At 39.8% G+C, this 13,535-nt stretch overlaps 1 protein-coding gene across 1 annotated transcript in view; it reads right to left on the minus strand.

The window, feature by feature from the left end:
- Window positions 1–1,503: 1,503 nt before the first annotated feature.
- ERP44 (endoplasmic reticulum protein 44) overlaps window positions 1,504–13,535 on the minus strand; it is a 45,723-nt gene continuing 33,691 nt past the window's right edge. The window contains exons 7-12 of the mRNA XM_040069055.2: window positions 13,030–13,087; window positions 11,600–11,716; window positions 7,788–7,899; window positions 7,182–7,323; window positions 4,128–4,230; window positions 1,504–2,090 (exon numbers count right to left, since the gene is read on the minus strand). Of these exons, the coding sequence (XP_039924989.1) occupies window positions 1,989–2,090; window positions 4,128–4,230; window positions 7,182–7,323; window positions 7,788–7,899; window positions 11,600–11,716; window positions 13,030–13,087 (634 nt within the window). The 3' untranslated portion in view covers window positions 1,504–1,988. The remainder of the gene's footprint in view (window positions 2,091–4,127; window positions 4,231–7,181; window positions 7,324–7,787; window positions 7,900–11,599; window positions 11,717–13,029; window positions 13,088–13,535) is intronic.

Here is a 13,535-nt window from a genome sequence, read left to right on the forward strand (position 1 = left end):
TACATCTATCTGTGTCAGCCTAGTGCTGGGATGCCAAAGCTCTGGGAGCAAGTCCTTACCCTCAAAAGCAAACTTGGATTAAGGAATGGCAGAGGGAGTTCATCTCTTTCTAGCTGAAAGCACCAGCCACCTGGACTGCTGGGTGGATGATGACCATCTTTCTCCAGAAAGAGAAGTTTAGATGTCTTCCAAACAGCAATGATAAATCCCATTCCTCCAAGAATCCCAAGGAAAAATAGGAACCTCAGAAGAGTAAGGTATTATGTAAGAATTGAGTAAAATTTCAGGTGCCAGAACTCCTCCAGAAGTTGTGTAACACAATCTGCAGATAACAAGCGTCAGCCTTAAAACCACACCCTGCTCACATCTTTTGATTCCCGCTGGAAGGCAGTATGACTCAGCTGCCAAAAATGCTTGATTTGTGATGAGATGGAGAAGAGGACATGAGAAGACCTAGCTTTCAAGCATATTATGTGCACTCCAAAATGCAGATTCACAAGACCAACAAAAAAGTATGGCTGTAAATAAAGCTTTGCAATACTGTTTTAGCTCCCAACTCTGCAGCTGCTTAGTCAGCTGTAGCTTAGTGTAGTACCAGAAACTCTGTCCTCAGAAGTGTTGCCTAGAAATCTACTGTGCCTGGTGCTGCAGGGGCTTGAGTCAGGAGCTTGTGGTGGGATCAACTTTTGCCACAGCTGCATGGGACCACGTTAAGTCCTCTGTCAGTAACTGAGCCAGTGGCATTGAGCTGAGAGGCAAAACAGTCCTGAGCAGTGACTGCCCAGGCTGGGGTGCTTTCCTGAGGAACCCCAAACCCCATGTTCCACCTGTCCAGAGAATAAACTTGCTTCCACGGACACTGAACCCTGGGGCCCGAGTCACAGACCTACAGTCTGTGCAGTAAGTGCACTGCACAAATCCAGTACTGTTTCATCTCCAGCAATGCAGCACAAATCAACAGATACTCTGCCATCTCGCAGTTTGTATATGTTCACCTCAACCAGAGCTTGAAGGTTCATTGAGAAAAGCCCGTAACAGAAAGCCCACAAGGAAAGTGGCAATTCCTTCTTCAGAGCAGAATTCCAAGACTACACAGTAAGTAAGGCACAAGCTAGGCAAAGAGAGTAACAGAAAATCTGCAGTGGTTGTTTGAACAGTGCCTGCCAGGAAGGCAGGGACCCAGAAGGAAAAAAAAAAACCACAAAAACCCAGAGACTAATGGGAATACATACAGATATAAATTTAGGACTGACAAACTCAGATGCCAGTCTAGTCCTAATCCTCTCTGATTTTGAAAGGTTTTTAACATTCCTGTCCTTTTGCCACAAACCATGTGGGCAGTGTAACAATCTTAGTTCCAGGAAATCAGAGCAGGTCAGTACAGCCCCTTTGTTCAAAATACAGCCATTATCATCAGAACTTTTTCTCTCCTCACTTGGTATTTTAATATTCAGGACTGTTTAATTGTTTAGACATTTACAGCCAGTAAAGCACCACACGAGATTCTGTAAAACTTTTAATTTATTCCCCTCCCAAGTATCCAGAATAGAAGACCCTCTTAAGTTGGAGAAAAATGTGACAAAGAAATAGATTACCAGGATAGCTGTTCACAGAAGAAGAAAAAGCACATACTACCAAGATTACACAGAAAACAACCCAAAAGTCCTATTTAATGGGATAGTGCAAGTTAACAGCATGTCTCTGGCAAGGATACCTTCATTTGGATTATAAAAGTTTTACAGAGTTAGATCAAGAGTCTGGATGGGTCTCTGATATTTTACTAGAGCATTAAGAATGTACTGTTTGAAAGATGCTGTACAGAATGACCCACCAAACAAATGTATTTACAAGCCTGGGGAGAAAAAATTATTTTTCAGTTTATTCAAAATAAAAATACACATAGAATTATGAAAATATAGGTTTACTATTTCCACCACACAGAAGTCAATGCTGCTGTCTGAAAGGCTTGCAAGATTATTTCAAGTTTTTTAAAGTTCATCTTTTTCCCTCAATAAGGTGTACCTATGTTCACTGGGTGCCAGTTTCTGGAATGAGCTCTCTGGTGGGCTGCTTGCTAAATCCTGAATTGGCTGAAAAACAGAACAGACAGTAAAATTGTTTGTTAGACTAATAATCATTCATGTCCATTACATGGATTTCTAGCATTAAAGGAGCGCACAAATGTCCTGCATTCTCACAAATTAAGTTTGGGGTTTTTTTGGAAGGCATGTTCTGGGTCCCAAGTAGGTGGAACACAGAAACACACACACACATTAATTAAACAGTAAGGATATTCCTTTTGTTGTAACATCTCAAGGGCAACGGCCACCATATGAGTTTCTCTAGAAGTCATACAGAAGTATTTCACATGTACCCCATTGTGTATTTGCTTGAATCTACCACTTGCTTTGGGGGTATTCTAGTTTTATGTGCCTGTGTTTTGAGATATACCAGGGCAAAAGTGACATCACAGCAGAAGTATTTTAGTATTACTTTTCCGTGGAAAATAAAAGAAAAAACACCCCATACAAAAATAAATGCAATTCAAGGGGCATAGGTGACCCACGACAGCAGCCTCTAATTAAGGCCAGTATTTGTTTCCATTGCGTCCATATCTTCCCCAAGATGGCAGGATGCCATATAGAGATGGGTACATAAAGATCCCAGGTTTTTGAGCATTTTTCAAGGCAGAAGTGAGGCAAGAGTAAGCCTGCAGCTCTGAGTCCCTTGCCTGTGCCCAGGCAGGCATGCAGCAGGATCCAGGGACTCCAGAGGCTTCCTCCTTCCCTGGCCAAGCCTCCTCCTCAGGGCAAGTGCCTGGCCCACGCCACAGTCTCCAGCCCTTACTTCCGCCCCTCCTCCTGATGACCTCAATTGTGGTTGCTCAATGAATTTCTGAGAATCACAGGGAACTACGAGTCAAATGAATTACTGTTGAGACAATTCAGCCCACGTGTTTTCACAGCCAGTCATGACAACGTTCAACAGCAGTCATTCTCCTGGCCAAGGCAAGTCCTCCAGGGCTTTCACACTTCAAAATCTCTTGAGCAGGGCAACAGGAGGCTGCACTCAATCGACTTAGAGCACTGCCTTCCTTACCGCATCCCACAGATGTAAGTCCCACATCCCTGTAACTAGTTTCTGTTCCCCAGCAATGGAATGGTCCAAGGCTCCCCAACACAGAGGCACCAGGGTTCCTCTGACACCAGAATGGCCCTTTGAGCCCTGGACAACACCGTATACCTTGAAAGAAATGTTTAAAAATGGTTCTTTCTTTGGAGGGTGCCCAAGGTAGTGAAAATGTTCCCTGACAGTTAAATTTGCACTTTTCAGCAGGACCCCAACCATGTGAGCTGAGTGGAATGTCAAGAAGATACAAGGCTGATGAGCAGAGGGAATTGGGGATGGTCATGTCCTTTCTTTTCTGACACTGAGGTGCTTCTGACTTCTGTCTGAAGAAGAATCTAGTAGTTGTGTTCCTGAAGAGATCCCAGAAGTGACTTGCAGGCATGTAATTACACAACATGACAAGCTTTAAGCAGAACCATGAGGAGATCAAACTGACAAGTGCAGCCTTCGAGCACTGCTAATGCTGTTTGTCAACCGCATTAACAAAAGCAGTAAGGCCTGTTACTGCTCACCCATCCTTTCTTAATGCTCTAATAATTTGCCTCCTGCTTGCATTGGTAAATATATAAAGCATTCAATCAACTGTTGTTTCCCCTTAGAAGCAACCCCTGGTAGTGTGCTGTGTGGGAAACAATGCAGCTATGATGGATTATCAGCTTTTGCACTGAAGACACAGGAGAATCTAAGAGCAGCTCTATGAAGTCAGAACAGTCATCCAGCCCAAGGTCTCCTGTTTCAGTGGAGAAAATAAATATTTTTATACTCTTCCCTTATTTAAGGCAAATAGATACCATAGCACCCCTAATACTCCCTGCCTTTACCCAAAGGTGGCTGAGGAGCCAAGCAAAAGTGGTAATGTTATGCTTCTGTTAACAGATTTTCTCTTTCCAAAGACAGAAGTTAAAAGTACAAATATACTAGAAGGTACAGATCTGACCAGGAGTAATAAAAAGGTCTTTACTAAAGGGCCAAATGACATGTATTTGCTGTAACCTTACCTGACCAGGTGCTACATCAGTTGGATCAGGGCCATGATGAAACTCTCTATGCAGTTTTCCAGAATGCAAGTCTAGTACAAATTGCTTCAGTTTACCTGGAACTCTGGAACAAATTCAACAGAAACATCCACATGTTTATTACAAGTTAAGTCCAAACACAGGAGATTTAAAGTGCACTGCTCAGAGCAGCCAACTTCTGTTTATCTAGCTCACTATGCCTACTTTCAGGTGATTAATAGAGGACAGGGAGCCACATGGTTTGCTAAGGTATCCCACCAGCTTCTTTTTCTTTCCACTGTCTCTTGAGAACACAGCAAGTATTTCATCTTTTCAATAACTCCTACAGAGCTGTACCAGCCAATAACTTCATTGTGAACTCCCTTCAGCTCCCCACTAACCGTAATGTAAGAGGGAACAGCAGGTTCCAAATGCACAGTTTACAGATACAAATGACACTTGGGGAGCACTATTGACAAAACATCTTTGAAAGGCTCTCTACTGCCTCAGCAACTGCACACAGACCACAGATAAGCACTAAGAGGATATCAATGTAAATCTAATCTGAGATCATCTACTGTCACCCACAGCAAACGTGCTAAACTACAGCATCCAGTTTTATTTGTGAAATGTCAAGTTGACTAAAAACCTCAAAGTGAAGAGTTTATCTAGTATTAAAGATGAGATAAAAAACTATAGTGTGAGCACTATGCAGGAAATCTAAAGGTACTGTGTGAATGGACACAGGTTTTGTAGGGAGTCTTTCATCAAACTAATACATTTAGGAAAGAGGAAAAAAGTGTGGTCAGACAAACTACAGCAATATTTCAGATCATCAGAAAACCCCATGGATAAAATGCAGCAGATATTGACTCAGAGGGTATCATTACAGCAATGTCTGTAACCAGCCAGTATTACACTGGTAATTTAAAGGGCCTCTTCCCATCCTGGTGAGATCATGAATTAGTACCAATGGAGAAAAAGGGGTTCATTCCAGCCTGGCTATAGGGCCAGCAGACTAACTGCTCCCTGCTTTTCCTCAGGCTCCTGCCCTGTTCTAGGTCAGGCACATTGCTGGATGCATTCTCCTCTCCTAAAAGCAGCAAGGGCACTTGGTGCCTGCAGCATCGTGTAGCTCAGCCTATTCTTGCTGAGAAGCTACAACCCATCCGTTGGACGCTCCCTGCTATCATTTCCAGCCTGGAACAGCAGGATGAATAGGGTCAGGTGGCCAATGGATGAGGATAAAATAGTGATGGTCTCATTTGCCTGCCAAGTGCCTATTCTCTAAAAAGACAATGAACTCCCTAAAGAGAGAGGAAATCTTTCAGTGGGCCAGCTCTGAATGTGCCATATCCAAACCCTACTGGCTGATGGCAGCACTGAGGTTACAAGAGACAGCCCAGGGCCAGTTTGTAAAGTGTCTAGAAGGTTACTGAAATGGTAGATGAACGTCTCAGAATTAAGATTTTACTTATTATTAAAAAATAAAACCACCCAAGAAACAACAGAAACAACCAAGCCAAACATCCAAACCACATATACACAAAAGAGTATCTTCCCAGGAGCTCCAAGCTCTTCTTGTTCCCAAACTGTGTTTTGCTATTTCTATATATTAGCTCAACCTCCTAGAACAAGGTTGAGTAATTATTTATCATTAGGCAGCTGTTTACAATCCTGACATCTCTCTCTCAGCTTCATTTGTGAGTGACAACTGGTATACATCAAGCAAGTAGCTCTCATTATTCTGACAGTGTTTCAACAGAAACTGAACATTTAAGAAACATAACATCAAAGTCTAAACTAAACATCTCTACTGCCTCTATATGAGATGTTAATTTGTTTTAGGGCCGTTTAAAAAGAGACAATAAAAAAAGTGGTCTTAAAATGCAAATATTCTGCTATTTTTTTGCTAGGGTGTGTGGTAAATACAATCTTCCAAAGAAACAGGAACACAGGGAGAAAAATAGTCACTTATCAAGAATTTCACCGTACATAGCTTCAGGTATTTGAAAAGCACTATTCAAGATATATCAGAGACAACATTTTATAGATAAGCCTGCAGAGAATTATAGAAAGAAGATAAGTTCTAACTCTCTTCCCAGATATCAATACCTCAGGTAGAAAAATGCCTCCTGGAATAGCAGAATTGGACATGACGTTACATTCACATCACATGCGAAGTCTGAGCTTTGAATCCTTGGTTTTGACAAAAATGAAATACCCAGCCTAGACATCTAACCAGGAGTTAGCAGGCAGTGTATGTGCAGCCGCCTCCTTTGAGACAGAGACTGGAATTTAACACCCAACCAGAAGACAAAGAGAGAGCACTCGTTTCAGGCTGAAAGCCCCCGAAGAGAACATTTACACATCTTCATTCCTTGACTGATCCATGCAAGACAGAACATGTGCTTCCAAGGCAGCGCACCATAGCAGGCTGAGGTAATGAGGGTTACCACAGCAGCATTTCACCTAAGCATCCTGGTACTTTGCTGCCATTTTATCCAAATAAACATGCCAGTGATTGGCAATTTTCCAAGCTGCACATGTAAAATTTCACAAACCCACACAACCATTTCTTTGCCAGCTTTCCAGGAGCAGACTAATGCAGGAAGGCTAGAATTGCACTGCAGGAAAAACCAAACCAGCAGGATGGGAATTATTACATGCTGCATTTTACAGTAATCCCTGGATAATACAGTACTTCACATTCCTTGTAATATTTTTAATCTCTTAAGGTTGAGATATCTACATCACTACTAAAAACACTATGCCAGGCTCCAAATGCCTAACCATGATGGAAATAGCAGAACTGTGAAAGAAAAGACCAGCATCTAAGAACTTCACATGAGATTCTCTTCTTGCTCAAAGTAATACAACTCCATTTAAACAATGACTCCACGGCAGCTCATCCTGCTTTAAGGCTCTGACACTAAATCACACAGAAGCAGATTTACCTATGCCAGATTTACTCATATTCCTACCACAATACTAATTAAAGTATGAGCCTTTGTGTTTGTTCTTCTCAAATTAAAATGCACCAAGAAAAATACTTACGACAAGTCACTGAAGTCTGGAAAGACATACATGTGCCTGAAGCTATCAATGGCAATGACAGGGCAGTCAGCTGGAGTCTTCTGAATGTGGAGGAGTGGATGCCTGAATTTGTCACAGTCAGCATGGAGGAAGTTTATTGTACCTTAACATTGTGAGCAGACAAAAACCCATGTTAGGATTTTTTTTATTATTATCGTCTTGAAACCCACTTGAAACCACTTTCCTAAGAATTACAAATGGAGATATTAGATAGACACAACATGCAAAACCTGAAAATAGGTCTAAATAAACAACATTACCAAAAGAATAAATTTTCTTAATGTGGCTTTTTTTCCATATTACAAACTGAAGCTTTGCTTAATGCCCTCTCAAAACACATTACATCACTTTGACAAGGAGGATTTCTGAAAGTTACTTACTAATAAATTGTGCATCTATTTTAATAATTTCCAGAGGAGTTGGTCCTCACTGTCAAAAATGCATCAAGCCCTTCAGTCTCAAGAGCTTGGAAGCTACAATTCTCTTTGGCCTTTGCTTCCACTCCACTGAGTTGTCTGAAAAAAATTATAGCAGTAAAACCAAGAAGTAGCGGGAATTATTACAAACCTTTTTCACCTATTAACTGCCGTGCAACCTCCTGTTGGAATTTCTCTAAACTCTCCAAGTCATCTTTCATGTGGAAAAGTATGAGAAAAGGAAGGCCTTCTTCTGTCAATTCCTGCACAGAAAACAAAGGACAAACTCATTTCTTCCATTTTTTAAGGGCAGGCACCAAATTAAGTGATTCCAACAATTTTCAAATTCAGTGAGATCTCTACTTTAAAAACAGATGAAAGAGCAAGACTAAAGATGTTAAATGCTGACCCTTCCTCTGAGATACCTGAATCATACAGTTAACCATGTTGGCTTCCTCTTATCATATACAACAGATAAAGGATGAAAGCAAGCAGTTATCAGTGTTTTGGGGAAGGATACACTCTCACTGGAATACTCCTGCAAAAGAAATAACCTGATTTTGAGGAAACACAGAAGCTCCAGAGAAACCACAAAAGGCCTGAGCACCGTGGTGTTAAATGCTACAAAAGGCTGAGGATCTATTCTAGAATCCAGTTCTAGCTTATTCACATAAAAAATTGCTGCTTTCTTAGCATAACACAACGAGTGTCTTTTAATAACTCTATTCCTTCCTCATCAAAAAAAACAAAAGAGAAAAGCAGAAGCTAGTAACACAGCCAGAGCAGTTATGATCAAGTACTGCTCTCCTGCCAGTAACTGTGTCCTGACTGGTCATCCTTTGTTGGACAGGCAAACTTTAGTTCCTCATACGAATGTGTTCCTGCAGCCCAATGCCTTTTAAAGATCTCTGCTCACAGACAGAGAAATGCAGCATTGCCATGAATAGTTTATTCAGGATTTTTCTTTTACTAAAACAAAAACAATATAAAAACAACATACACTTGCTTGCTCCAAAAGTGATTTTTGTCAGCTCAATTCACTACAGCTTGATTGAAGAAATAATCATTTATTATCTAAGAAATGGCTACAGTTGTCTATCTTCATCTGCACAACTGGTATAACAAGCAAGTGCTGTTATTGCTTTGATTCCAGCCTACATCAGCATAAAAACTGTGCTTTTTGAAAAAGTTAGTAGTGGTTTGTTCTGCTACCAAATAGAAACATTTCTTCAGATATCTTCAATCTGCAGTAAGTTGAAGGAAAGGCTTTCCCTATCAGTAGGCAGCCAGTTACACAGGGTACATTAAATGGTTCTTGTTGCCCTTCAACCAAGTCTATCAGGTAAGTTGAAGCATGGTCTTTTAAACAGAAGACTGCAGAGATCCTCATAATTCAGTGCTCTTGAATCCAAGCTTCCCAATCCATCCCTAAAACATATTTGTTTTATCCCTAATTGCTCATTCTCATTTTTACACGCACAAATTCAGCTGGGTCTCAGCCTCCTCTCCTACTACAGGATGGGGAAAAAAATCTGTTTTGTATCACTACAGTTATGGCTCCATTTCCCCACTCATTTCAGCAGGTACCTTTCCAGAGGGAGAACTCCTAAACAGGGCTTGGTATTCTGGCTCTAAGGTCTTCTCTTGCTTGCAAGCAGCTAAAATTAGAACTACAGCAAGTTACATTCATAAGATCAAGATCCTACAGCCAAACAGGCTGTAAGAACAGCTGGTGTGACCCTTACTAATTTTAGCCCTTCTGTAAGGTACCTCCCTTTGTTTCCTGTGCTATTCCAGCTTTCATATCACATCTCACTGACCAGGCAGGACAAGTGGAAGCTCCCTCAAAAGCTACTGTGTTGTTTGGCGCTAAGAAAATCCAAAGGCTTTCCATTAGATCCCAGCTTCTCACATCACTTCTGTGCACCTTTGAGAAATTTGGTTCTTACTGGTTCAAAACCTCACAGAGTTCAGCTCCACCATTAGACCACACAGGTTCACTGCACTCATTTAACACAGAACTACACAGCCTGATTACAGGTTAAACAGGGATTTCTACTAAATGGTATCCTGATCCCAACAGCCTTTGGAATATTAGTCAAGCACAAGAATTGTCTGCAATGGGCAGTCTCCTCGAGCAGAAGACCCTGCTTCAGATGTCAGTTACTGTGTGTTCAAGGTGTATTCTAGTGCCATCAATACAGTTTAACAGTCACAGCACTTCATATTTTTATCCTGTAATATTGTGCAGCATGCACAATAAGAGCCCATTTAAATAACTGTACAATCTCAGCATGCAGAAATATCTCAGTTTTGGCATGTTTCAATTTGTTTGGGTACCAGCAGCACAAAAATTTTTAAACCAACTTTGCCAGGCAAAATGTCACATTGCAATTGTAACTATCTGTCTGAGCAAACAGGAATCAAGGGTTAAGGGAACAACCAGAGAAACTGCAACAGAATGTGGTACAAGCTGACAGTGATGAACCTTGGCTTCCAAGGCTCAGAATCCTGTTACACCATGGGAAAAGTACACTGAAAATCTACCACACACTTCTAAAGATGTTAACATGTGGTATCCTTTGCATATTGAGTTGCAAATAAAGAATTAAGATTTGTTTATTATTAGAACTTTCCAATGAAAGCTGGCAGGATTGACTAGAAAACAGTAAAAATGGCTTAAGTAAAACCATCCTGTCCCTCCCTCTACCATGAAACCTGAATTGCTGCGTGTGCCCAGAACAGCAGATTCAGGATAGAAAGAATTAAGTGTGCAAACTGTGAATGAATCACTTGACTGATTCTCTGTTTTCTCATCCAGTATGAATGAGAAATTTGTAATTTCAATTTTCAAATTACAGCTGTAATTTGTGACAAATCTTGGCAGATTTTCTAACAGATTCTGTACCTATGTACAAATGCTCCTTTTGAGATGCTACAAACTTAGTCATTGTCTAAGGACTTTTTTCCTGTTGTTTATTTTACAAAGAACAAAATAAAATACGGAGTTGGAAATGGACTAAAGAAGACTAAGTTACAAAAGAAAACAAAAAAGCCTTGAAAGAAATAATGATAATGAGAAGAAAAGATGTTTAAAAACAAACTCCCAAATTCCACCTGACAAATTACAGCCAAAAGAGGAAAAGCATGGGAAACAACACATGAAACGAAAAAGATTAAGGTACCAGTGCTTTAACAAAAATTGTAAATAAAAACCCCACATAGTTTTTCATTATCCTTTCCAGAAGATTCTATGGTCAGCCACCATTTAATGTGCTTATTTATTAGATAATTCTTTGGAAGTGGTTAATATAGTAATATTTTTCTATCACTCACATTAACATCAGTGGGAGGGAGCTGGGGGTGTTTAGCCTGGAGAAAAGGAGGCTCAGGGGGGGATCTTATTGTGCTCTGTGACTGCCTGAAAGGAGGGTGTGGCCATGTGGGGGTCTGTCTCTTCTCCCAGGTAACAAGTGACAGGAGAAGAGGAAATGGCCTCAAGTTGCACCAGGATAGGTTTAGATTGGATATTGGGAAAGATTTCTTCACTGAAAGGATTGTGAAGCACTGGAACAGGCTGCTCAGGGAAGTGGTAGAATGACCATCCCTGGAAGGGTTCAAAGGAACACGTGGATGTGGCACCTGGCGACAAGGTTCAGTGTTGAGCACAGTGGTGTGGGGTTAACTGCTGGACTCAAAGGTCTTAGAGGTCTTTCCCAACCTTAACAGTTCTGTAACTATAACTTCTGACTTCGGTAGTGTATGAAACTACAACAGATCTGCCTCCAGTGAATTTCAAGAGTAACCAAAAAGCTCCTAAAGAATGGAAAGACATTATCTGACAGCCATTTCCTGCCTAAAACAAAACACACAAAGTTCTTTCATGTGGATTATGGACCTTGAAAGAGACATTTTGGTTTTAAGAAAGAAACTCCAAATGTAGAATAATAGAAAAAGTCTTACCTCCCCATTTTCAAATGTGATTTCTCGAACAAGTGGTACACATTTATCTTGTGTCCATGCATAAATCAAATCAAAATTGGTTAGTGAGCCTAAATACACCATATCTGGAGCATTTTCCTATTCAAAAGAAAAATACAGTAGGATAAGAAACAGTAAGAATTACATTGCTACCTACAAAGACTACCTACTCAAAATAACAATATTCATATAAATATTGAAAACAAATCTTATACCAATATTCAACCTTGTGCATGTAAGATTTCTATTAACTATGTGATAAAAATACACATGGAAAATAAATATTACATATGATAATTTATGCACTCAACTCCATTTTATAAGACAATTTATAAATAATGGAAGATACTTTGTTTCCAGATAAGGGATGCAGCAAGTAAGGGCTATTTAGATTTCTGCTAGGCAGAGAAATAATGTCTCCAGACTTACACTAAATGTGAGTGGCTTCATGCTGATAGTTACAAAGACTCATCAAAACCCCCTCCTAATGTCCTACAGGACTTGGAACTGTATTTTTCATTTGCTTTGTCAAAGAGATATGAATAAATAATAATTTTCCTTTATTTGCTAGTAGTTTTAACTTGTAATTCAGTGCTAGCATCCTTTAATTTAATTACAATTTTGGGCAACATGAAGTGAAGCATGACTTCGCAAGCTGTGGCCATGATTAAGCACACCTTAATGCAGAAACGCCATATAAACTAGGTAACTTAATAAATTCTCTTGTTGGGAAAAAAATAAAAATGCTTTGAAACACCCTTCCCTCTCAGGTCTATCTGCATCTATTTCCTCTTTTGTAAGCAGCTCTTTTCATACAGGAAATTTTAGAAAGGAGCAGATTTTTAGACAGTATGTCTCTATAAAGCAATTCTTGCAGATTTTCTTCTGTACTGAATTTTTCTTCCAGCAGAACTATGTTTATGAGAGCTCCTTAACCTGCATTTAATTTTTTTTTTTTTTTTTTAATTAACAGAAGAGCTCTTAACCGTTGTGGACTAAGGCATACAAGAGTGTCAAGTAATAGCCAGAAAAATACACACTAATTGTCACTTGCTTTGAAAGACACTAAGTGTACCGACTTCACAGATTTCAAAGAGCCCTACAGAATACACAGTATCTATGCACATGATGTGTTGACTGTGTTTCTCAGAAAAAAAAGATTAATTTTTTGACATGGATATTTCAAATGATATGTTAAGGTTCTGTGCATTAACTGTTAACACGTGAGACTAATCTTTTTCACTGACTCAGAAACACTAATTTCTATGATCCTATTCCTCACACTATTCGGTGATGAAATAAAACTAAGATCTGAGATGCAGTAACATACTGAATGATCTGAATACAGTCTCCATTTGTTTGTATTCACATATAATCACAACAATCAAAATAAAATACATAGTTACACTTACCCCTGGTGGCTTGTAGATTACATTGTCTCCGCTAAATCTCTCTGCTTTTGAAATAGCCCTACAACAAAACAACCAGTAAGCATGTCTTACATGTACAGACAAAATAACCAAGATACCAAAACTCATATTTGAATTTGCTCTCCTTTTCTTACTTCATTTTTTTTTTTCCCTTCACAATTTGAGAATTTAAATCCTTCATTTTTAAAGTAAACTGTGAAGTGACTCCACAGAAACTTGGCCTGCCTGAATAAGAGGGCATTAAGGGAACCAGCAAGATGCAACCCTAAGATCAGAAGTCTGGACTAAAGACATCAAAGTGGTAAGTTATAAATGCCAGGACAATTTTGAGTAAAGGCCATCAGAGAATTAAAAAAATGAAACAAAACCCACAAACTTGAAGGAGCAAAGAGAAAGGTGGATTCTTGTTTGCATTTACTCTTCCTGTTCCACTGTTTACACTAAGGATTTACATCTCCTCTGCCCTGACAGAGAAAGGCTTTGAGGTG

This window comes from Hirundo rustica, chromosome 1, assembly GCF_015227805.2.
Source record: "Hirundo rustica isolate bHirRus1 chromosome 1, bHirRus1.pri.v3, whole genome shotgun sequence".
Taxonomy (NCBI): domain Eukaryota; kingdom Metazoa; phylum Chordata; class Aves; order Passeriformes; family Hirundinidae; genus Hirundo; species Hirundo rustica.